Source organism: Euleptes europaea, chromosome 5 (assembly GCF_029931775.1).
Source record: "Euleptes europaea isolate rEulEur1 chromosome 5, rEulEur1.hap1, whole genome shotgun sequence".
Classification (NCBI taxonomy): Eukaryota; Metazoa; Chordata; class Lepidosauria; order Squamata; family Sphaerodactylidae; genus Euleptes; species Euleptes europaea.
Window position 1 is genome coordinate 24,493,443 of NC_079316.1, and position 23,442 is coordinate 24,516,884.

The window sequence follows — 23,442 nt, forward strand, 5'->3', positions numbered from 1 at the left end:
ACCGATGGCAAAGAGGGACCTGGCAACCCTACCTCACATCTCCAGCTAGTAGGGTTGCCAACCTCCAGGTACTAGCAGGAAATTTCCTACTATTACAACTGACCTCCAGCCAATATATATCAGTTCACCTGGAGAAAATGGCCCCTTTGGCAATTGGACTCTATGGCACTGAAGTCCCTCCCCTCTCCAAACCCCACCCTCTTCAAGCTCCACCCCAACAACCTCCTGCTGGCACCCATAGCAGCTAGGGTTGCCAGCTGCCAGCTGGCACTCAGTAGGAGACTGGGAAGGGTGTTAAAGCAACAGCATGATGTTACTTCCAGAGTGAATCTAGAAGTGTGTAATTGCATCAATGCAATGCTCTGGCTTTACCATAGGGTTTCCAGTGAACCATAGCTTGTTGTGTCAATGCAATGATGTCACTTCCAGATTAGCTGCAGAAGTCACGTTATGCTGTCACTCCAACTGTGATTTTTGGCACCTTTTCCCCTGCTGTTTTGGGACACTTGCAGCCCATTCCTGGGGGGTCCCGAAACTTCTTCGGAGGCGGCCTAATCCCGCCGCCGGCGTAAGTGCGTGTAATCATGAGATTACACTCGCTTACGCCAGCAGGGAGGGTGGCTCCGCCAGTGCCCAAGCACAGAGGAGCTGAGCCTTTCCCCTCCGCCGGCGCAGCCTCTCCATGGCACCGGCAACGGCATAGAGACCACGTCCGTGCAGGGGGGCGTTCCAGAATTCTTTTCAAGCATATGGAAATATCAAGACCGACAGCTTTATATAATTTTATCCACTGTAACATTTCTTATAACAACTTTAATAAAACTTGAGGAAGCATCTGGTGTATAAGCTTTAGTGAGCTAGAATATTCAGAGCAGCGGAAGAACATTCACAGTGGTTCGTTTAGACCACTGCGAAGTTGAATTTCAGTCAGCGATAATTCCATAATGACTATGAAGTCAAGCACAATTACACATGTTGAAAGGTTTTAATAGGAAGGAATAAATGGAAGCAAAATTAAGCGTGTTATTCAAGAAGAAAATGAAAGAAATGCATTGGGAAGGTACAGTCTTTTGGTGATAGACTATTTTGTTCTTTATTTCATAAAATTTTCCATTAAGTAATTTAATTCAGAAGAGGTGAGGAGATTGCAGCTTGTTTCATAACTTAATCTTTAGAATGAAATTCTGTCATGGACTGACCCTCCTCTCAGTCCACAACCATATGAATTATGTCCATACATTTACCATCATTCACACAACCAGCTGACAAGATATCTTTCCATTTGCTACTATGACGGTTGTCATTTAAAGTACTTGCTCACAGTATGTTGTCATGGTCACAGCAATCATCAATTTATCTCATTCTCAGCATTGTGAAATCTGTGAATACTTAAATATGGAGTCATGAATAGACATTGAAGATCTTTCTACAAACCTGAAAAAGCCCCAAATTTACAGGAAAATATAAAATATTTCAAAAAACATGGGGGGGTTAAAACACCCCAAAATGATAGAAACAGCACTGTAGCTTTAAGAAACAAATGCCCACAGTGGTTGTTGCCGCAACAGTACTGCCAGCATTCAAGCTGTGGTTTATATCAGTGAAGGGGAGGGGGAGGTTGCTTTCCAAGGCTATTTTGGTCATTGAGAAAGAATTTATCAGGGCCATCTGATTTACATGACACTCCCAGGTCCAGCTGCTTGCTACTGTTCATCAGCAGCTACCCCATGTAAGCCACTATGGTATAGCGGTTAGTGTTTCAGACTAGGATCTGGAAGACCCAAGTTTTAATGTACACTCTGCTCTGGAAGCTAATTGGGTGACTTTTGGCCAGTTACACGTTCTCAGCCTAACTCACCTCACAGTGTTTTTGAGAGTAAAATGGAGGAAAAGGCAATGATGTAAGCTGCTTTGGATCCGCATCGGGAAGAAAGGTGGGGTATAAATGAGTTAAATAAATAAATAATGTATTTGAAGAGGAGCAGATAAAAGGTAGGTTGGTGGGTGGGAAGGAGAGAAGGAAGAAGAGAAAAGGGAGGATAGGGTGGTTGCCAGGAAGAGGGAAAGAAGAAATAGTGTGGGAAGGGGATACAGGAGAAAGTGAGGCTCCCCTTGCAAGTCCTTGCAGGTTCCTCGCTGTGCAATGGGCCTAGTGGCCAGCACTGTACAACTTGGCCACTAATGCTGCTGTGCATTTAGCACCAGCAAGATAGCTGCTGACTCTGCCCAGGCAGGCAGAAGTGGTGAGACCGCAAGCAAGTGGGGTAGGGGGAGCAGGTATGAGCTAGGGAGGCAGAGGTGGTGGAGCTGTTAGTGAACAAGCTGAGTGAAGGAAAGAGGGGCAAAAAAAATGAGATTTCCCTCCTACGAATCTCGTGCGTCCTTGTAGGATGGTAATTGTAAATATGTGACAAGTGTAGCTACTGGATCCCTCTGCTGTGGGAAGATAAAATAAAACAGAAGAATGAATGTGGTGATCTCCATGACCAACATTTCCGGTACTAAGATTGTGCGGAGTTATCTTACTTTATTGAGCTAGAACGTTGCTAGCTTTTCCAGTCCAGGAAGAATGTAGACAATCTTCCACCTCTTCACTGGGATAAGAGATCTTCATTAAAAAAGAAAGGTAATCATGTTAAAATTCATATGTTCTTTGTTCTTGCAGTGGTTAGTTCTTTTCAGACACTAGTAGATCACATATCTGAAGAAGTGACCTGTGGCTCACGAAAGCTCATACCCTGCCAGTAATTTTGTTAGTCTTTAAGGTGCTTCTGGACTCTTGCTTTTTTCAGACACTGGTAGGGAACTAAGTGAACAGCATCCAGCCCTTGCCTGCATGGGACACATGGAGTCTTTTCATAAGCAACACCCTTTAGCCTTCCCATTGGCTGAGCATCATCCCAGTCTTCCAATGCAATTTTATACCTCATTTGAATTAATAGGGTCTGGCACTTTTGGTATCCAGGGTTCGTTGAGAACTGTGAATGAATGAGCCCTTAGTTGACTACCATATATGGCTGGCAAGCTGCATTTGTGTTGGCGGATCACAGGATGGGCATGCCTGAGATATATATTTCATGTGACATATTTAAATCTAAATTGTAGAAATGATTGCTTCCTCTTTCCACAATTCCGAACATGGAATAATCTATACATTTAGAACTTGTAGGGGACACCTCAATTTAGGTAAGCAAGACAGGTAGGCCAGAGAACGCATGATCTTAGCATCTGGGGGGCAATGGATAAGCACTTTCGGAATTGCACTTGGAGAAGCATGAACAGCAAAGGACTGACGTGTGTACATGCATGCATCAATCTGTGTACTTGGATCTGTTTTAGGGCTTTGTAAAAGGACATGTGTCCTGTGTGATCCTGTTCCCAGCACCGGCTGTGCCAGGTAATCAAATCCTGCTCCATCCTCCTGTGTGATCGAAGTAGGATAGTCAGTAACACTCTGAACCAGTATCCAGAGGCAAGAATGTCAAAACGTCTAACTTATCAAGGTTGACGCTCCTGCTGGCTTCTCACAATCTGTGCTAGGCCAGGTCGTCTCGGGTTACTGCCGGCTACTGGTCTTGAGAGCAGGCTGTTATCTCAGGAATGCAGGAATCCGGGGGAGTCCCGCCAGGAGCTGGAAACCAAAATAAAGTCGGCGTGCAGAGGGGAAGTCAAAAGTCCGGTCCAAGGGTCAGAAGTCCGTTTATCAAAGTCTAGGAGCGTCAGCAACAAAAGTCAGAGATCCTTTTGCAACAATTGCTTTCGCAACGTCTGTCTGTTCCGAGCCTGGGTTTAAGCTGTTTCTCTTTGCCTTAGTTCTCATCCTCAGACAACTCACAGTCTTGGAGCCGTCTCCTTAGTGCCTGTAGACGCGGACTTCTCTTTTTACTTTGCAACTCCATTCTTCCTCTTTGCCTGTGCTGTTGTTGAGTGGCTTCAGGTGAGCTGGGTGGGTCCTGCTTCTGTGGAGTTGCAGCTGCATCTGGTTGTGCCAAAGGAGGTGATTCTGTGATTATTTCCAACTCCTCAGCGGGGCTGGTGTTTACTCCTACCTGTTGTCCTTCGCCCTGCCCTGCATTCTCAGCTGTCTGAGGTGCAATGCCCGTTATTTCTCCCTGGTCAGGCTCTTCCTCTGATGAAGTTTCGCCTGTTGAAGCCTGGGCCATGACACAATCACACCTTTCTCTTTTTGAACTAATGCTGTAGCAGAAGTACACATAAGTAAGTGCATACACAAGGATCAATCAGCTGATAACTACAAGCTAACAGGAGTTCAGCCTAATATACTCTCTACACTTACTGTCAAACTAGGTATGTCATCTTCCAGGCCTAGAGGCCCTTGTCGGAAAAGGAATTCAACCAAAATTCAGTGCCCCTCTATTTCTTAGTCCCGTGCAAGAGCCCATATGATTCCTCCCACACCCTTCAATTATTGAAGCCACATATTCATATGAGGCTTTATAAACAGGGTTGCCAGGTCCCTCTTCACTACTAGAGGGAGGTTTTTGGGGCGGAGCCTGAGGAGGACAGGGTTTGGGGAGGGGAGGGACTTCAATGCCATAGAGTCCAATGGCCAAAGTGGCCATTCCTCCAGGTGAACTGATCTCTATCGGCTGGAGATCAGTTGTAATAGCAGAAGATCTCCAGCTAGTACCTGGAGGTTGGCAACCCTATTTATAAAACAACTGATTTGGATAGCTTGGTTGCAGGAAAGAGCAAAGTCGGGTTATCTAAATATGAGAAGAAAATCCTGACTGCTCTTTCTAAAGATGATTCAAGAGGAATTTTTTTTCTCTAGCACTGGCTTTTGCTGTCCACAGGAAACAGAAAAGGTTTCTTATCCAGCATAATCTCGATCATTGCATGAATGTGAATGACAGACGTCATGTATGCACAATGATCTGTGTGCATACTCCACATGGCGGTTCAATTTTCAATACGGTGAAAGGCTTTGTGCCAATAAGCTAATAACAAGACACACATCTGAACTCCAGGTTCAGAGTCAGCCAAGAGCCAAACAACAGAGAGGTTGTTTGGTTTGGTTTTTTTTTTTTTTTTAACAGGTCGCAGCAAGTTGGGAAAGGTTATGTAGCCACTTCCCTTTTCAGGAGAGCCCTGGTATATTCCACTCCAAGGCGGAGGACAATCCGTAGCTTTGTACGAGTCCTGTAGCTCCAACAATTAGCAAGGTAATGGCCTGTGAGGTTTACTGGAGCAGAACACCAACTTACAGCAGGGACCCTAAAAGGAGTTACTCCAGTCTAAGCAGATTGAAAGCAATGGCCTTCGACTGGATTAATTCTTTTTAGGACTGCGCTGTTAAACACTCAGAAGGAATCTTTGGAAAGACCCATTACTATCAAATGCCCCACACCAACAAACAGAACAGTAGAGTGGTAACAGCTGCTCTGCCAAGGCTGACAAAGGCAAGAGGGAAACCTAGAAGTGCTTGAATGCTTGCTTCATTCACATACAACACAGTTGAGAAACATATAAAATATCTGCAGAGTCAGACATCATCTAAGAAGTGCCAAGGATGGAGTATCGCTGCCCCCCCCCACACACACACACACACACACATATAACCTTGGGAATATAACTGGCTCTGCTAAGAAGCCATTCAAAACAGATAATCTGTTTTAGTATCTTCATGTGTGTTTTTTTCCTGAAGGCTTTTCAAATGTTATTATTCGAGAAGTATTTTGTAAGGGCAGGGGGGGAGGAAGAGACAGGAAGGGATATGAAGGGCCAATCCAAGATTCTGCTATTGAAATCTTGACAATTTGCTACCTTTAAATGTCTCCTAAAATCTGTCATCGGTGGTGTCTGCCTCACTGGCTTTTCATCCCTCATCCCTCAAAATATATGCTGGTAATTCAATTGAAGATAGACTTTTTTGTGTCATGAGGAAGTTTAGAAATGTTAAAGAGTTCCCCACGTGTTCGTTTTCTATTCGGTACAAACAATTAATTCATCTAAAAAATGAATGTGTCACGTTCCTTTGAAATCAGGTATCTGGTCAGTGTTAATTATCTAAATGGCCAATTATCTAAATACATTTCCTACTCTTGTTTAGGATTGGTTTAAAAGAATTTTATATTTGGGACCAAAATAAGAAAATCAGAATGCCTTTGCTAAAATTGTCTTTGTTGTCTATTTAAGGGGCGAGGAAGAGGCCAATAAAACATCCTAGTAGTGTTATTCACGTTATTTTTTTAAAAAAAAAAATTGTTTCACTTTTAAAACATTCCCACCATCCCTTGATGACAGATTAGATAAAGAACCCTTCAGCATCAAGGACTGAGATTCCTGCCTGCTGCTTATTGGCCTTCTTTCTTTTCTTTCATAAACATTTTTCATTCATTTCCTCAGGCCTTTTGGATAGATCTCACAATAAATCTAAATAACTACATCTGTGATCACATCACCCTCTGCTTCAAGGAAACTTCCAGAGAGAGGATCAGGAGAACCACAGCCTCAATGGAATAGCTAACAGACTACTGAGATGACTGCAGTCCCTAGAGTCCGGAGGACAGTGCTTCTGTGGGTTTGAGAATATCCCACTTTGGGGAAAAAAACAACAAAATATAGGTGGGAAAGGAAGAAGGCCAATGGCAGAGTGCGAAGGGGATCTATGTGGGAAATGGCAGCAGTGCTGCGGAACTGGTGGACAGGCAGCTCCTCCAGGCAAATGGTTTTCCCTTAAGCTCAAGGGAGGTCTTGTCATAAGTAATGGCCTGGTTGAGAGTAAAGGCATTGTGAGTGAGGACCTCCTCACAAGCAAGGTAAGAGAAACAGGAAGAATGCTCAAAAGCTGCAGAGGAAGAAAAAGAAGAGTTGGTTTTTATACCCCGATTTTTTCCACCCTAAAGGAGTCTCAAACTGGCTTACAATCACCTTCCCTTCCTCTCCCCACAACAGACACCTTGTGAGGTAGGTGGGGCTGACAGAGTTCTGAGAGAACTGTGACTGGCCCAAGGTCACCCAGCAAGCTGCATGTGGAGGTTCACCAGATTACAGTCCGCCACTCATGTGGAGGAGTGGGGAATCAAACCCAGTTCTCCAGATTAGAGTCCTCCACTCTTAACCACTACACCAGGCTAAGGAGGCAGCTAATATATGGGTCTCTTGATCAGAGAGAATTATGAGCCTGTGCTGAGGAGGACTGAAATGTGAATGAACCTTCCAGTCTGGCTGAGGCCACAAGGTTTGCCCCACCCTTTCTCCTCACACGGCTAAATCCTGACATGGACTGGTTCCTCCTTTGCTCACTCTCTCGCTCGCTCTCACACACACACAAACACATGCAATTTCCCTTACTTCCAGTGTCATGCTGCAGTTGTTGAGGGAATTGGCTGTTTGGGTAGAGTCTCCGTTTTTTCTTCATGGCCACAGAATACGTCTTCCCAAGGTTTTTTCCCCTCATTGTGTGTAATGTACCAATATGTACCACATATGTGGCAAGTGGCATGCAGATGGTCCAGAAACAGAGGAAAAGCCAACCTGCACAACCTGCCTTGTGCATAACTGTCGGATCCAGCTCTTGTGCAGCTTAGGCCAAAACAGTGACAGGAGAGGTGGGAAGGGAAAGGTCAGAAGAGCAGGTATCCAGCTGCTCAAACCCACAAGCAAGGCTGACAGGGCAGTTTTTATGCAAGTTGTAGAGTCATTTTGTGTAAGACCAAACCTGCTCTCCCCTACTGGTGCAAATAAACTTTCTCCATTTCTTCTGCTAGTGTGCTTCTGCCTTCTTTTAGTCAGAACAAAATGTGGCCCAATGGTCGGCAACCAAACTGAACACATGAACACATGAAGCTGCCTTATACTGAATCAGACCCTTGGTCCATCAAAGTGAGTATTGTCTACTCAGACCGGCAGCGGCTCTCCAGGGTCTCAGGCAGAGGTCTTTCACATCACCTACCTGCCCAGTCCCTTTAACTGGAGATGCCGGGGATTGAACCTGGGACCTTCTGCATGCCAAGCAGATGCTCTACCACTGAGCCATGGCCCCTCCCCTTCATGGCCCACTGCTGGCTTAAGTCCCAACAGTAATAAATGCAAAATATAGACTGGGACTATATTCTGCCCTGGGCCTCAGTTCCTTCACTGCAGTCCCTATTCTAAAAATGGGTGTTGGACAAATCAGGATCTAGTTTGAACTTCCTGTCCTTGTTTTATGGACCACCAATGCATAACAACATAAAAGAAAATGGTCATATATGCACAAAGGGCCATAGCTCGGAAGCAGAACCCATGGTGTGCACAGACACTCCTAGACTCAGTCCCAAGTATCACTAGTTAACGGATCTTGGGTAGTAAGACTTTTCCTATGCTTCAAACCCTGCAGAGAAGCACTTTTCATCAGGGTAAATGGTACTAAGCTAGATGGACCAGTAGTTTATCTCAATATAAGGCAGCTTTTATGTTCAGCCATGAGACCACACCATTCATGCTATATCACCTTATAGACTTTCTTTCCTTCATTGGTGTCTAATTCATGCTTTGGACAGCCTGTCCACCCCTCACCTCCCACCCCATTTAAGTCATCACCCTCTCAGATAAAGTTCTCCTCACAGTGTCACTTCTGCAAATGTCCCGTGATATGCACCTGACACCTTCAGGCTAATTCTTATGAGGCTATGATGCTGTCTTATGCTGAATCCCACCACTGACCACCTGTGCTGATATTGACTGCTCTGACCACAGAACAGATCCAAGATCTCAGGCAGAAAATCTTTCCCAGGGCTGTTACCTAAGATCCTTTTTCAAGAGATGCCAAAGAACTTATGTACGCAGAGTGTGTGCTCTGGCACTTAGCTACAAGTCCTTCCTTTTGTGGTTGTTTTTTGTTGTAGTAGTTGTTCTGGTATCAGGTATATAGTCCCCTCTTCCCGCAGTTGACACAATGTAAAGTGAATGGGTTGCCACTGGATACCGTACATAACCTTTCACATGGCAACACTCATGTCTATGCCAACGCACTTCTGAATCCCGTCCGCAGGCTTATTTCCCAGTCCAGCAAGGGAGTGCTGCTTTTTTCCACCAGAAGCAGCCGTATGTAAATAAACGTGCAAGGTTAAATACTGAACAGCATCCTGGCCAAACCGTCACATTTTTATTAATCAGAAATGTAAAGAGTGGTACAGTCTAATCTTCTGCATGTTCCTTTGGCATTCAATCCAATTGGGTTCATTGAGGCTTACTTCAAATTGTGCTCAGAACTTCAGCCTTACTCATGCTTAAATCCAATTAAAATTAGTGACACATATATTAGTCACAAATAACGTGTCCCTTGGATTCCAATGGGTAACTTTTCCTGGTATGGAACTATCCTTTTTTTATTTGTCACTGTGCCATTAAATGAAAAAAAAAACTTTTCATATGCTGACCTGAAGACCTCTTTTTCCATAGAAGATCCTCTGAGAACGCAGATTTATTAATTTTATCTCGCTTTTCCTCTGAGGTGCTCAGGATAGCATGTGCCTTGCTTCCCTGCTCTATTTTATCCTTGTAACAACCCTGTGAGGTAGGTCAGACTGAGTGGAAGCGACTGGCCCAAGCTCACCCAATGAGTTTCATCACGACCACACGGGGACTTGAACTCAGGTTTCTCTCCTCTTCGTCAGCATAACCACTACACTGCTCTCCCTCAAAAACTGAATTTTGCCAAAATGTCTACTTGTGTGTGACTAGCCTTTATTTAACTATTCAGCTTTATAAGCCGGTTATTATTTACTTTTGCCTGCTAATAAAAGAAGTTAGAAATTCCACTTTCCAAAAGTTTCTACAGTGGAAAGTATTAAGAAAAGTCTCTCTCTCTCTCTCTCTCTGTATCTATCTATCTATCTATCTATCTATCTATCTATCTATCTATCTATCTATCTATCTATGAAACATGACTTGGAGCTTTTCTTCAGGAAAAGATGTGGGGAAAGCCTTCAGCTACACACTTGTTTTAAATACAATTGCTTTAATCAATAATAGTAAACCAACATCTGAAACACATTACTTGCAAAAAAAAAAGCCCCTTCATCAAGATAAATAAATGTTTGTTAGCATCTCCTACCTTATAATCTCTTCTTTATCGAGCGTTCCCACACTGCACAGTACACGGGAGAAGCCAGTCTTGTCCTCCAGTGGGCTGTGATCTATTTTATTTCTTTCGTTTCTTTAATTATAGCCAATGAGAGGGTACAGTGGGCAGAGAAAAAAGGGGATTGGTGACTCCTCCAGAAAGCCACCAGAATGATGCTGAAATTGGAGTAAATGCAAATCCAGTGCCGTCTACAGGTCAGGAGCCTGCTGTTCAGTTGCCTCTTTGATACCTGTTCTTCAGGCACTCCCCACCACCTGTCTTCCAGGACAACAAGGTTTTTCCTTCAATAGCTGTATATTAAGTGGCAGCTACTGAGAGCTAGCATGGTGCAGTGGTTAAGAGCATTGGACTCTAATCTGGAGAACCGGGTTGGTTTCCCCACGCCTACACATGAAGCCTGCTGGGTGACCTTGGGCTAGTCACAGTTCTCTCTGAACCCTCTCAGCCCCACCTACCTCACAAGGTGTCTGTTGTGGGGAGGGGAAGGGAAGGCTATTGTAAGCCGCCTTGAGACTCCTTAAAGGTAGAGAAATTGGGGTATAAAAACCAACTCTTCTTCTTCTACTACTGAAGAGCATTTTTATTTTCAAAGAATTTATGAGAATTACTGAATTTCCCTTCTCAATGAACCTAAATGGTAGACCTTGATTATTGTCATCTTAGAGGTGGGACTGCTGAGGCACAGAGATGGCAACTGGTTCCAGGCCATAGCTTTGCCCACCTGTGAGAGATGTGAGGGCTCAGAGAAATCTTATGCATGGCCCAAGGCAGGTCAGGGGTCCCCTGATCCGACTCGTACGGGTAACATCTGGGAACTATCATTCCCAAGTGCTGCATGGCTGGATCACACCTAAGGTTTTTTTGAATCCAGGGTCCATCTCACCACACTTGTTCACCAGACAAGCTATGGAGAGTCACTGAATTATATTCTACAGAGGGTGTATTCTTCTTTCCTCATACATGATATCTCTCTGTGCTGCCAGAGGAAAGATGTGAGAATATGTGAATCTACCCTAATTTAATAACATAAGGAGACGCTAATGGTTAGGGTTGCCAGGTCCCTCTTTGCCATCAGCGGGATGTTTTGGGGCAGAGCCTGAGGAGGGCGGGGTTTGGGAGGGGAGGGACTTCAATGCCATAGAGTCCAGTTGCCAAAGCACCCATTTTTCTCCAGGTGAACTGATCTCTATCAGCTGGAGATCAGTTGTAATAGCAGGAGATCTCTATCTAGTACCTGGAGATTGGCAACCCTACGAATGGATCAGACCAGTGATCCATCTAGTTCAGCATCCTGTTTCACACCACAGTCAACCAGTTATGTGGGAGGGCCAAACAGAGGATAGAGGTCAAGGGCCTCCCTTGCTGATGCCTCCCAGCACTGGTATTCAGAGACCTGCTGCCTCTGTAGATGCAGGCCTCCTTTAGTCACCATGGCTAGTAGCCATTGATGGTCCTCTTCTCCATGAACCTATCACTGTATTAAAGCTGTGTTTGGTGGTGGTTGAAAGTGTCGTCAAGTCGCAGCTCACTTATGGTGACCCCACAGGGTTTTTGAGGCAAGAGACGTATAGAGGTGGTTTGCCATTGCCTGCCTCTGCATAGTGACCCTGGACTTCCTTGCTGTTCTCCCATCCAAGTACTAGCCAGGGTCAACCTCGCTTAGCTTCTAAGATCTGATGAGATTGGGCTAGCCTGGACTATCCAGGTTATACTTACATAGAAATTAACTGTTATCCTAAATATGCAATAGAATATAGGTCTTAGTCAATGGGGGGGGTGAGGACATGTCTACTGGATTTATCTGGGGGTGCCTATGAGGGATGAGAGGATATAGTCTGTAATATATTTTACAATTTATTCCTTTTAATGGGTTGGATTCAGCACGGTGCTTCTGCTGGAGCAAGGCCATATATGAGTTGAGGTATCACTTTGCCCTGGAGGATTTTGACATTGTACGGTATATGTGAGCCAAGACCCCTTTCAGGAAAAAAATAATAATTTCAAGGTAGCTGATACCACTCTTTGGGCATTCTCAGTGTCATGGGTCATCTGAGCTCTCCATGATGACTGAAAAACTACACCTAAACATTTAAATATTTAAAAAACCTTCACCTGGTCAATATCATGCGTCTCTGAGGAAAGAAGTATTCCTGGCCAAGTATTGTGAGAGAATTACTTTAAGCGCTGCAAAGTAATTCCAGAGAGAAAAAGGAAGGAAGAAGAGAGAATCTCCATACTTCCTAGTTTTAGGCACCAGAGTACACACATGAACCTCTGTGTGCAGGTTCTGGGACTAAGCTACCTTAAAGAGTTGGAAATCTGGGTTAAGTAAAATAACACCTCTGCTGTACTTGTTGAACAACTCATCATTTATATAGAAAATTTGTACCTTTCTTTGATACTAGTTTTTTCTCCAATCCCTTTCCCTGTGAAGTATACTAAACTTCTGTTATTTTATTGTTGAACTGAATAAAGCCTGCCCCATTTTGTGTTTTGCTAACCTATTCATATAAATTATCTGCTTGCGATGTGTAAGAATCTTTAAAGGTCACCTGTTTTTTGCATCCTCCGTGGAAGCATTATCTCACTTATGGTATATTCATTCATTCATTCATTTTGTCAATATATCTGGAAAGCTTCCAAATAAGAATAGTCTTTAAAACATACTTGATCGATTTTTCTGTCATTAGCTGAAGCTCAAGCAGGGCTAGCTATCAGCTCCAGCTTGTATTGTAACAATAGTTACAGCCCCTTTTTCTTTTCCTTTCTTTTTTTCTGGTATAGGGGATTTGAGGATTGGGCTAGTAATCATCCTAGCATCACAGGCTATGTGATTTGTCAGAAATAAGACTAGTGGTCTTCTTTCAAGATACAGTTAGAGGCTCCTGATCCAAGACTCTTAGGGTCAAGCAGTACAATGCAGGCTGACACACACACAGAGAGAGAGAGAGAGAGAGAGAGAGACAAAGAGAGAGAGAGAGAGAGAGAGAGAGAGAGAGAGAGAGAGACAGAGACAGAGACAGAGACAGAGAGAGACAGAGACAGAGACACAAGCCCCGAAGAGGAGAAGACTGGGAGGGGATATGATAACCATCTTCAACTACTTGAAGGGCTGTCATGAGGATGGTCCTGAGTTGTTTTCTATTGCCCCAGAAGGTCGAACCAGAACCAACGGATTAAAATTAAATCAGAAAAGTTTCCATCTAGACATTAGGAAGAATTGTCTAACAGTTAGAGCAGTTCCTCAATGGAACAGGCTTCCTCGGGAGGTGGTAAGCTCTCCTTCCCTGGAGGTTTTTAAGCAGAGGCTAGATGGCCATGAGAGGGAGGGCATCTTGGCCATCTTCTGGGCACTGGGAGTGTGTGGGGCAGGTAGTTGTGAATTTCCTGCATTGTGCAGGGGGTTGGACTAGATGACCCTGGTGGTACCTTCCAACTCTATGCTTCTATGATTCTACAAGCAGAGAGGAACACAGGAAACTGCTTTATACTTAATCAGGCCATTGGGTGCAGTGAAATACCCATCTCAAATGCTGTCAATCAGATCTCTGTGAGCCATGCTTAGCCCCACTGGGTGCATGTTTACCAAGAGTGTAAAAGGAGAGAGGGGGAAGGAAGGGAGAGGGAGAGAGACCCAAAAGCAGGAATACCATCCTTGGTGGTGGAAAGTGCCGTCAAGTCATAGCTGGTTTCTGGTGACCCCATCGGGTTTTCAAGGCAAGAGACAAACAGAGCTGGTTTGTCATTGGAATTTGGCTGCCTCTGCATCCGCAGTCATCCAAGGCAGGTATGGAAATGTTCCATATAGTCAACGGTTTTGCCCCTGCTCTGATGACCAGATAGAAGACCTGCCCGTATCCTCTTTCATTGTTCCCTGTATACTACAAAATGACCTAGACTGATTCAGCGCATCCCACAGGTGCTGGTTTCAGAAGAAGTGCAAGTAAGATTCTTGTTGGTGGATGTAAATTTACTTGTGGCACAGAGAGTGGCCTCCTTTTTCACCATAGCATTCAAACTAAGGAAAGGTTTTTAACAGGCCTGATAGAGGCAAACTATGTCTCGATATGGTCTGTAATATGCTGCTAAATTATTTTGACTGCGGTGGGGGGGAGCTTTAGTTGTTTTATTAGACATGTGGCTGCAGACGTGACTGTGATTTTGGATTAACATATGTTGCACGTTAAATTTTTGGGGAGTAGTTGGGATGTTAAGGTCTGTGACCACAACATGAATAAAACTTGACTTGGCCTGCCTTTGCATAGCAACCCTGGACTTCATAGAATCATAGAGTTGGAAGGGACCCCCAGAGTCATCTAGTCCAACCCCCTGCACAATGCAGGAAATTCACAACTACCTCCCCCCCCCACACACACACACACAGTGACCCCTATTCCATGCTAGGGTTGCCAACCACCAGGTAGTAGCAGATCTCCTGCTATTTCAACTGATCTCCAGCCAATAGAGATCAGTTCACCTGGAGAAAATGGCCGCTTTGGCAATTGGACTCTATGGCATTGAAGTCCCTCCCCTCCCCAAACTCTTCCCTCCTCAGGCTCTGCCTCAAAAACTTCCCAGTGGTAGTGAAGAGGGACCTGGCAACCATATTCCATGCCCAGAAGATGACTAAGATGCCCTCCATTTCACCATCTTCTTAAGGTCATAGAATCAGCATTGCTGACAGATGGCCATCCAACCTCTTCTTAAAAACCTCCAGGAAAGGAGAGTTTACCACCTCCCTAGGAAGCCTGTTCCACTGAGGAACCGCTCTGTTAGAAAATTCTCCCTAATGTCTAGATGGAAACTCCTTTGATTTTAACCCGTTGGTTCTGGTCCAACCTTCTGGGGAAGTGGAGGAAGAGAACCATTGGGTGAGGATTTAGAAGTAGAACACCCACAGTTGGATGAGTATCTTCCATGGTATACAAGGCAGTGTCATGTGTTCTTGTTAGGAGGAGGAGCTGCGGCTCAGTGGTAGAGCATCTGCTTTCATGCAGAAGGTCCTAGGTTCAATCCTTGGCATCGCCAGTTAAGAAAAGGATCAGTTAGTAATTGATATGAAGGACCTCTGCCATAAACCCTGCTGCCAGTCACAGTAGACAATACTGACCTTGATAGACTAATGGTCTGACTCAGAATAACGTATTCAAGCTCAAAGACAATGTGGATTTTAAATCATTTCCCCTCTTATAAATGGTACTGCACATTTTCTGTTGGGGATACGAGAGACTGAGCATCTCCTGCACATGTCCAAATATTCTCTACACAGTGGTAATATCATAAGCAAAATCACAACTTTAGGATAAAGTCTGAACTTCTGCCAAAATGATCTGTTAGTGATGCATGGCCCCAAAAATCCCTTTTAATGTTGATAGAGTTAAATTTTTCTAATTACACTCCATTGCAATCAGCAATAAACAGTATGAAACCAATAAAATGCATATTGCCTTTTCATATTGCCTTTCATTTATTGTTCACAGTGATACATCCACTGCATTAAGAGGGGGGTGAATCCACTTCTGTTAATGGTCTCCAACCAAAAATTGGAAAACGAAATGAAATATAATAACAGGCACAAAATCTGCAATGTCATTACAAATGGGCAATTTGCACTTGCAATTTGTAAGTAAATTGCTTACTTCAGTTCAATCAATTGCATCTTAATTATAATGCAAACTTTGAATCAAAAAGTTTAAATGTTACTTATGTATCAGCAAAGTTATCCACCAGTTTAAGCTTGACGCCATACCCAGATTTTGTTCTTTGTGCTTTCCTTGGTTGTTTCCAAACAAAATGTTTCTCTTGGATTACATGACCGTGTGACTGTCTAGAAGAGGGGAAGAGGTAGGATTATCTCTCTATAAACCTAGGCAGATATTATGTTCACTCGCAGTGGGAGCCTGGAAACCACACATATCAGGAGTGTGCAGTCTCCATGATGTCCTCAATATGTGTGATGATCCATCACTGTATTGTGTGACTTGGACAATGCATGGATTTTCCTGTGACTGAGATTAATCCTCCCTCTGTCTAAATGGCTCGTGTGTCTGCCCTCTGCAAGCAAGGAAGCCAATGCATGCATCTGTACATTTCCTTCCCACGAAAAGGGGTACTAACAGAGATTTCAGAGGACAGGGACTGTGATGGATTGTGTCTGCCACATTTGACCTAGCCCTCCCCCCCTCTACTTTCTCTATGAAATCCAGTGAAGAAAATCACCAGTACGGCACTGAATTCTGTGTTTTATGGAAAAATCTATGACTGAGTGAGCAAACCTAAGCAGGTCTACTTGGGACTCAGTCCCATTTTACTCAAAAAGGTTTACTCCCTGGAAAGTGTTCTTAGGATTGCAGCTTGAATCTCCCAGTGTATTTTTTTAATGTCAAAAACCAGCTATGGAGATTTGGACCAAATACTGACAAAGACAAAACACATTCTTATTCAAAGGTTACAATGTCCAAAGTTTTAATTTATTAACGATACGCCAACTTGTCCACAAGCCATTAACATATTCAGTGGAAGTAAAACACTGCACGAAAAACTTGTTTGAAATCATTCTGCTATAAAGTAACAAGGTCACAACACATCGATTAAAATTAAAGAACAGTATCAATTTTCTAGAGGAAAAATTATTAGAGGTCCTTTGCTGTCCACCTTTATGCCTCAACAACTATCACAAACATCCATAGGAAGATTTATTTTGCACAAAGATCAATAATTTGGTCCCGGTCCAGAAAACTCTCCTTTCTAGTGTAACTTCAGTACCTGCATTTCTAATAACGACAATCATGTAACTGTGATAAACCGTATCTTAGCTTAAACAGACGTTTCTGCAAAAACCATATGCTGTTAACTATTGTTTTGAAAATAAAGCTCCCTTCAGCTGTGATCTTCAGCATTTTTACTAGAAGCACTTTCTACTGAAATCAATGGGATTTAAGTTCCAACTAACTGTGTTTATGATTAGAATTATGAGGGGAGGAAATGCACGCTAGAGCACAAAGCCTTGATCCAGAGATGCTTGAGCACAGCAGAAAGCAGCACGTCTAACAGAGAATAGGTTTGCTTTCACTGACAAAACATTGCTTTAAAAGCCACTGTGATGGTGTCCAATGGCCAAGTTGGAAGGACATTGTCAGGCCAGGAGTGAAGGAACTTAGCAGTATTGCTTGGAAGACTCTCGAGAGAACTAGATATCTAGTGTAAAATCTCATGGTTTTATTACAGATGTTCGTGTTAGAATCCTCTGTGTTTGCTAGGCAACTGATATTACTTTAAAACTGGCCATTGCTGTGTTATAGCTTCGAACTTTAACACTAAATTTGAAATGTGAGAGGAAACAATGTGGGAATGTAGCCTTGGAGATGTCTGCATGCACAAGGGGGAGTGGTTTTCACCAGTCCCCTCAAGCTATTCCTGGGGTCCCCCATCCACCGGGAGCAGCATTGGGGGGGGATGACTTGGACTGCTATGGTAGGAGGGATTCAGCAAGACTACCCCTCTCCTTGTGCCTGTGGAAATCTGTGGGATCTAACTCATTAGGTGTGGCATAAACAAAAGTACATTTCATTATCATCCGGAACAGAAAGTGGGAAATCTGTTCACTGAAGTCAGAAAACTTGTATCAGACTCTGACAAATTTTGAGTAATTTCAGAATTCCCATTCATAATTTTAATTATTTTTATTCAGGGTACAAAAGATACCCAGAAAATATGGAATCAGTAGTTTCATCAGCCATCAGGCCATTCGCAGAACCATTCAAAATCTGAAGCCAAATTTCATCATCTTCGGAGAGTTGAACCAACAATGATCCAGAAACCTGAGTAACACCCTGTGGAGATTCCTTTACACTAGACACCTGGAGAATTCTTTGGCCATTATGGAAAAGCGCAGCCCTCAATGGTTTGGTGGAAACACTCAAGTGGTAACTGAAAGAATAGATACCCCCTGTGCTTGCAGTAAATATGCCAGTTTCAGCATGATAGGGTTCGTTTTCATTCAGGAAAATCTTCTCAAATCTCACTGGGGATCCTGGCAAGGGAAAGCTTCTCCTTTTCAGAAGGCCAGCTGAGAATGCTATGGATTCGACTGGGTTGCAGTCTCCTTTCTGTCCTTTTTCTCCTTTTCTGCCAGGAAGTCCAATCAGCCCCTGTTCTCCAGGAACACCCGCCATTCCATCTACCCCTGGATCTCCTTTCATACCTGGAGGCCCTTGAATCCCTGGTGGCCCTGCCAAACCTTGTGCTCCTGTCTCGCCTGCTAGGCCTCTTTCTCCTTTCTCTCCGGGATCTCCTTTTACTCCAGGGTCACCTTTTGGACCAGACGCCCCCAAATCCCCTTTATCTCCCTTCAGTCCCTGAAGGCCAATAGGGCCAGGGTTCCCAGCTTCTCCTGTAGTTCTAGCAAGCCTTAGTTGATCTAGAAAGAAAAAGAAACACATTGTCATACATTACCACAGAAAAGGAATTAAATATCTTTATCAAACAAAACAGTAAAATAAAGTTCAGCCCAAGTATTAACAGTGCCATTAATTCTCCTTTCCTTTCTGGTGCAGGAATATGGTATCGTGTCCAATGAATGATATACCATCTAGCTTCGATATGAGCTCTGTTCGCTTGTAAAAGATTCTGGATAGGAGCCACACATCATAGGATCTTGCACTCCTACAACCATTTACCATTAGATGGTGCATTATTGCAATTGTATAATATCCAATAATGTGTAGAACCAGTGCTGAATACAGTAATATCTTCTGAGCTGGGACATGAGTACAAATAATAAGATGAGAGATCCATGCAAAAGAAAGGATACGGTACAGAACTCTTCATCCTGGCATCAATCCTTTCCCAATGTGAGCTGTATCATCAGTAGCATGTTTTTGAGGTCACACTGGGTTATGTGAATACAGCTGGATATGTTACTCATCTATAGAAACTTTTGTTCATCGCAAAATCAGCCAGCAGCTGCAGCTGAGTCTTTGTACTCTGTATATGAAATTTACTCGGGGCAGTAACATGATTAGACTCATGGACAGTCTTGGCCTGATGGATTTTCCATTCATATTCTGAAAAAATACATCAAAATAGGCATGTATCCCATAATCCTGCTGGTTGGTGGGGGAATTTTAAGATAATAAAAAAATAACTACAGTACTACTTGATTCTCAAACAGTCACCGTCTTGCATTCTGCCTAAAAAAAAAAAAATCACCTAACATCATCCTGGGAATCCTTAAATACTGGTTTATTATGATAGGCGTGCAAATCGAATATCTAAATATATAATTATAGATCTTATTATTAAAAGTATGCATGAAAAGGCAATAAGGGCACCATGAAAGCCAACATCATACTTTGGGTCAATGATCGCAGCCGTAGGAGTCCCAGAGATCATATTTAAAGTATCATTAAAATGTACTTATTTACACAGTGCTCTGGTGAGATTCCAAATGAGCCATTATAGCTCATCATGGTGAATTATATACCCCTCTAGAAAAGACTGAACTTTTTTTTAATTGCTTCACAGGAGGCGTCTAACACATTTGTATTCCCCTCCAAACTAAGCACTGCTGAAGTCTGTAAAGCAGATCTGTCCAAACTAGGATATAGTGCATGAATCTAGGTGATTTCCCCACCCCCTTTACTTCATTCGAGCCTTTCTCGTACTACTTTATGTTCACCGAGTTTGTGTGGGAAAGGAAGCAGGCGATTGAAATTTGTGATGTAAATGAGCATTCTGACCAATGTAAGTCTCACATTTGCATATCTGTTTAACTATAATTGGTTCTAGGAGTTCTGTGAAGAGAGTTCCGACATTTGATTCCCCCTGTAAAAATCAGATGTTTGTGGGGGGGGGGGAGTTCAGTTCATTTATTTATGGTTATTTGACCAGCGTGGGGGGGGGGGCAATTTGGTCAGGACTTTGGTGTGAAGGGAAGGAAAGTCTCTCCACTAAAGTATATTCCCAACCCAAAATGGCCCCACGGAGCCTCTGTTTCTGCTTTGAGATAATATACAGGTAACCCACTTGAATTGGCCCATCTTTCTTTCTATCCAGGGCAGGCAGGGGTGAGGGGGTGGCTTTGATAGGGGAAATCATGCAGGGGAAATATTGCTTTGAAAGATGCTTGGAAGATCAAGTCACTGATTTCCCAGCCTCTTGTCTGTTTTTGTCCCTTAGGAAGCAATCGATAACGGTAGATAAATTGCCTTTAGCGAAGTGTATTTGCCATTATTAGTCTTTCATTGAGGAACACCTGCTAAGCTTCTGGAGAGCCACCAGGTTTCCCAGAAGCTGGTTCCAAAAGCAACGATTTCCCCTCAGTATAAGCAGCTTAAGGCCAAGTCATGCTCCATTGTTGCAGGTACACAACAGTTCATAATACCTGGCTGATCAAAACGTTCTGGATACCGTACTACCAAACACTATCGGATTAGGAGAGTTAGCACGCCGTGTGGATCAGACATGTGATACCACAGCTGGGCTCAACAGGGCAAGGGGCCTTGTGTGTTTTGTTTACAACCCACGGCTTCATTTGCCTTCGGAGTTCTGTGTACCAGCGGTTTGTTTAGCCACAAGAGATACTATTTGTTCATTTACCACCACTGAGTATCTTTTTACTTCATTGCACACAGAATTTGGATTTGGGTTGTTTTTTTCAGTATGATACTGATCCGGTTGTTTTTAATTAGGAAATAAATGAATGGCGTTCATTAAAAAAAGATTTCAGCAAGCCAAAGGCATTAAGTGATAAAATTACCCGTACTCCCTTTTTCACCTTGGGCTCCCTTTTGTTCTTCAGTCCCTGGAATTTTACAGAAACGGTGTCTCTCGGTGTCAGTGCTGTTTGGTGTATTTGAGAAGGCAGAAGCTAAGCCGTCAGCAAATGCCGGGCCTTTGTTAGCGCCAGGAAATGGCATAGAACGGCTACTGCTGTTTTCCCTACCATCTATTCCTGGGTATGTATGTGCCATGTCTGCAGCAGTGAGCAATTCTAAAGCTGTTTGTTGTTTGGGTCCCATGGAGGTAGCTGTTGGTTCTGAAGGGTTCCTATTTTCCACCCCACCTGCCCCATTAGAGAAAGAGGTTGCTGAAGATGTTACGACAATCTGGGAACTTGCTCGACTCTCACCATCTGTGACTGGATTGTTTTCATTTGTCTTCGGGTTCTGATCAGGGGGAACAGCAGAGGCTTGTTTAGGGTCTTCAGTTTCAGTGGCGCTGCTGAGTGACCCCATTGTTAAAGGCGGAGAGGGAGGAGTGCTAAAGATGGCTGTTGTTCTCACAGGACTCCAAATGACGCTGGAGAGCAGAGCTTGTATCAGGAGTAGGGAAAGCATGTCTGAAATTTAAAAAAAAACCCAACATTTTAAACTGAAATCAGGTCAAAAGCACCAAAAGTGTTATTGGCCTATGTTTATACTGATAGAGGGGCTACAGTGATTTAATTGAAAGGACGGTTGATTATGTTCAGCATATTACCTCAGAAGAACAAGAACCAGTGGTGTAGTAGACAGAGTACCAGATTTGGACCAGGCTTCGAATCCTCACTTAGCTAGGAAATAGGGTGATTTATCTCATCCTGGTCTCATCTCATCCTAGCCTGGCCTACTGGATTGGCGTGAGGATAAAATGAAACGACTACCATGAACTCTTGATTACATCACAGGTGAAACATGGGTTGGGGGAACCCACAAGTCTTGGAACTGGCAGCAAGAACAACAGGCCTCCCCCCCACATTACCATTTTTTGGGAAAGGAGGGAATGATGAAGCCCCTCTTGCCACCACGCCACACTCTGGAGCTGATTTGGCCCCTCACATACACACAGTCCCAGGTTATACATGAAACGCAGGTATGGTTGGGGATTCTCCAACCCAACTTGCTGCTTATGCATCATGTAACCAGACCGTTAGAGAAAGAACAAGATATTGATGGAAAAACTAAGGGAGATGCACATTTATGTATCTTTGTTCACTATTAAGCATACTTCTCCAGGGGTGAGAGAGAAAGACTAATTATGAAAGAATCATTTTCCTGGTTTATTCCTGCTTCACACTGAGGGCCGAGCTACATGATACATAAAGCACAAGCCAAGTCATAGCTGCAAGACCAGACTTGCAATCAGATGTACATTGGAGGAACTCACCTTAAAAAGTGTTCACATGGAGCCCAAGAAACGGTGCAAAAGGCCCACCACCATCACCCTTCCTGCTGGTGAAAGCAGGGTGGGAAACCAGAATCTCCTTCTTGCAGCACCAAGCAAACAGGCACTTTTTAAGCTGAGTTGCCCGGATGTACTGTGAGTCCGGTTGCACACCCATGACCCTGTATGTGTCAGGCATATTGGGTAGTTACATCCTTGTTTAGAGCTAGTGATGTGCTACCACTGTATAAAATATACACATGACTGCATTTGTATCCAAAGGGGTTGTTTAGCCTGCAAGCGGAAGAAACCATAATCCGTAATCAGGCTTTGAGCTGGAAGTCTTGGTTCAAATGTCAGCTTGGCCAACAATTAGTTTATGGGGCAGCCTGAAGGAATTTGCTGTCTCACAGCCCCAGCTTACATCTCTACTGTAGATATGGGGCTTTTCCACACTTATTTTCATCACATGTGCACCCATACTGTGTTAGGGTTCCCCCCCCCCACATGTGTTTTGCTCCCTCTAGTGGTTCCTTCAATATTTCATTGCTGTGTCTCTGGCTTATTTCCCTGCAATTTTAAAGTGGGTGGGAATAAACTGGTCATACAGCAATGAAATGAAGTGACCATTAGAGGGAGCAAAACACGTGCAGAAAAGGGGAAAAAAGATGCAGTATAGGCACCCCAGCAACAAAAATAAGAGTGCAGAAAAGTTATTGTAATGGTATCAGAAATAGTGCATGTATTTGAATCATTTGGCATTTGTATAGCTGTTTTACTTTTAAAAGAAAGACTCTGCCAAACAAGTGGACTTTTAGAAGGAATTTGAAGAGAGAGAGGGGTTTATTATTAAAAGACACTATGGCTTTTCACCAAATTGTGAAGGCAGTAGAGAGTACTGAAAGAGCCAGAGGAGGAAAGTGGATGAGCTTACAGCAGAGTAGAGAATGCTCCAAGGAGATGATTAACAAATGTGGAGAGAGACTGAGGACCAGTTCAGTACTGTTGACCTTCGCGGTTGATATCAGCCATGTGACACTTATTTTCAATTAACATTCAACATTTATTATGATCAAGAGATCAGTCAACATCAGTTTAACAGCACAATTTAAATACATATATAAAATTAATATACAGCCATTAAAATGCATAACCTTATTGTGCTGTAGTTAATTATACATAAAACATTTGGAACATCTGCATTC

At 43.4% G+C, this 23,442-nt stretch overlaps 1 protein-coding gene across 1 annotated transcript in view; it reads right to left on the reverse strand.

Annotated features, from left to right (window-relative positions):
- OTOL1 (otolin 1) overlaps positions 1–21,330 on the reverse strand; it is a 29,486-nt gene extending 8,156 nt beyond the window's left edge. Inside the window, exons 1-3 of the mRNA XM_056850379.1 lie at positions 20,853–21,330; positions 17,798–18,512; positions 5,372–5,457 (exon numbers count right to left, since the gene is read on the reverse strand). Coding sequence (XP_056706357.1) covers positions 5,372–5,457; positions 17,798–18,512; positions 20,853–21,330 — 1,279 coding nt within the window. The remainder of the gene's footprint in view (positions 1–5,371; positions 5,458–17,797; positions 18,513–20,852) is intronic.
- Between the last annotated feature and the right edge of the window lie 2,112 nt (positions 21,331–23,442).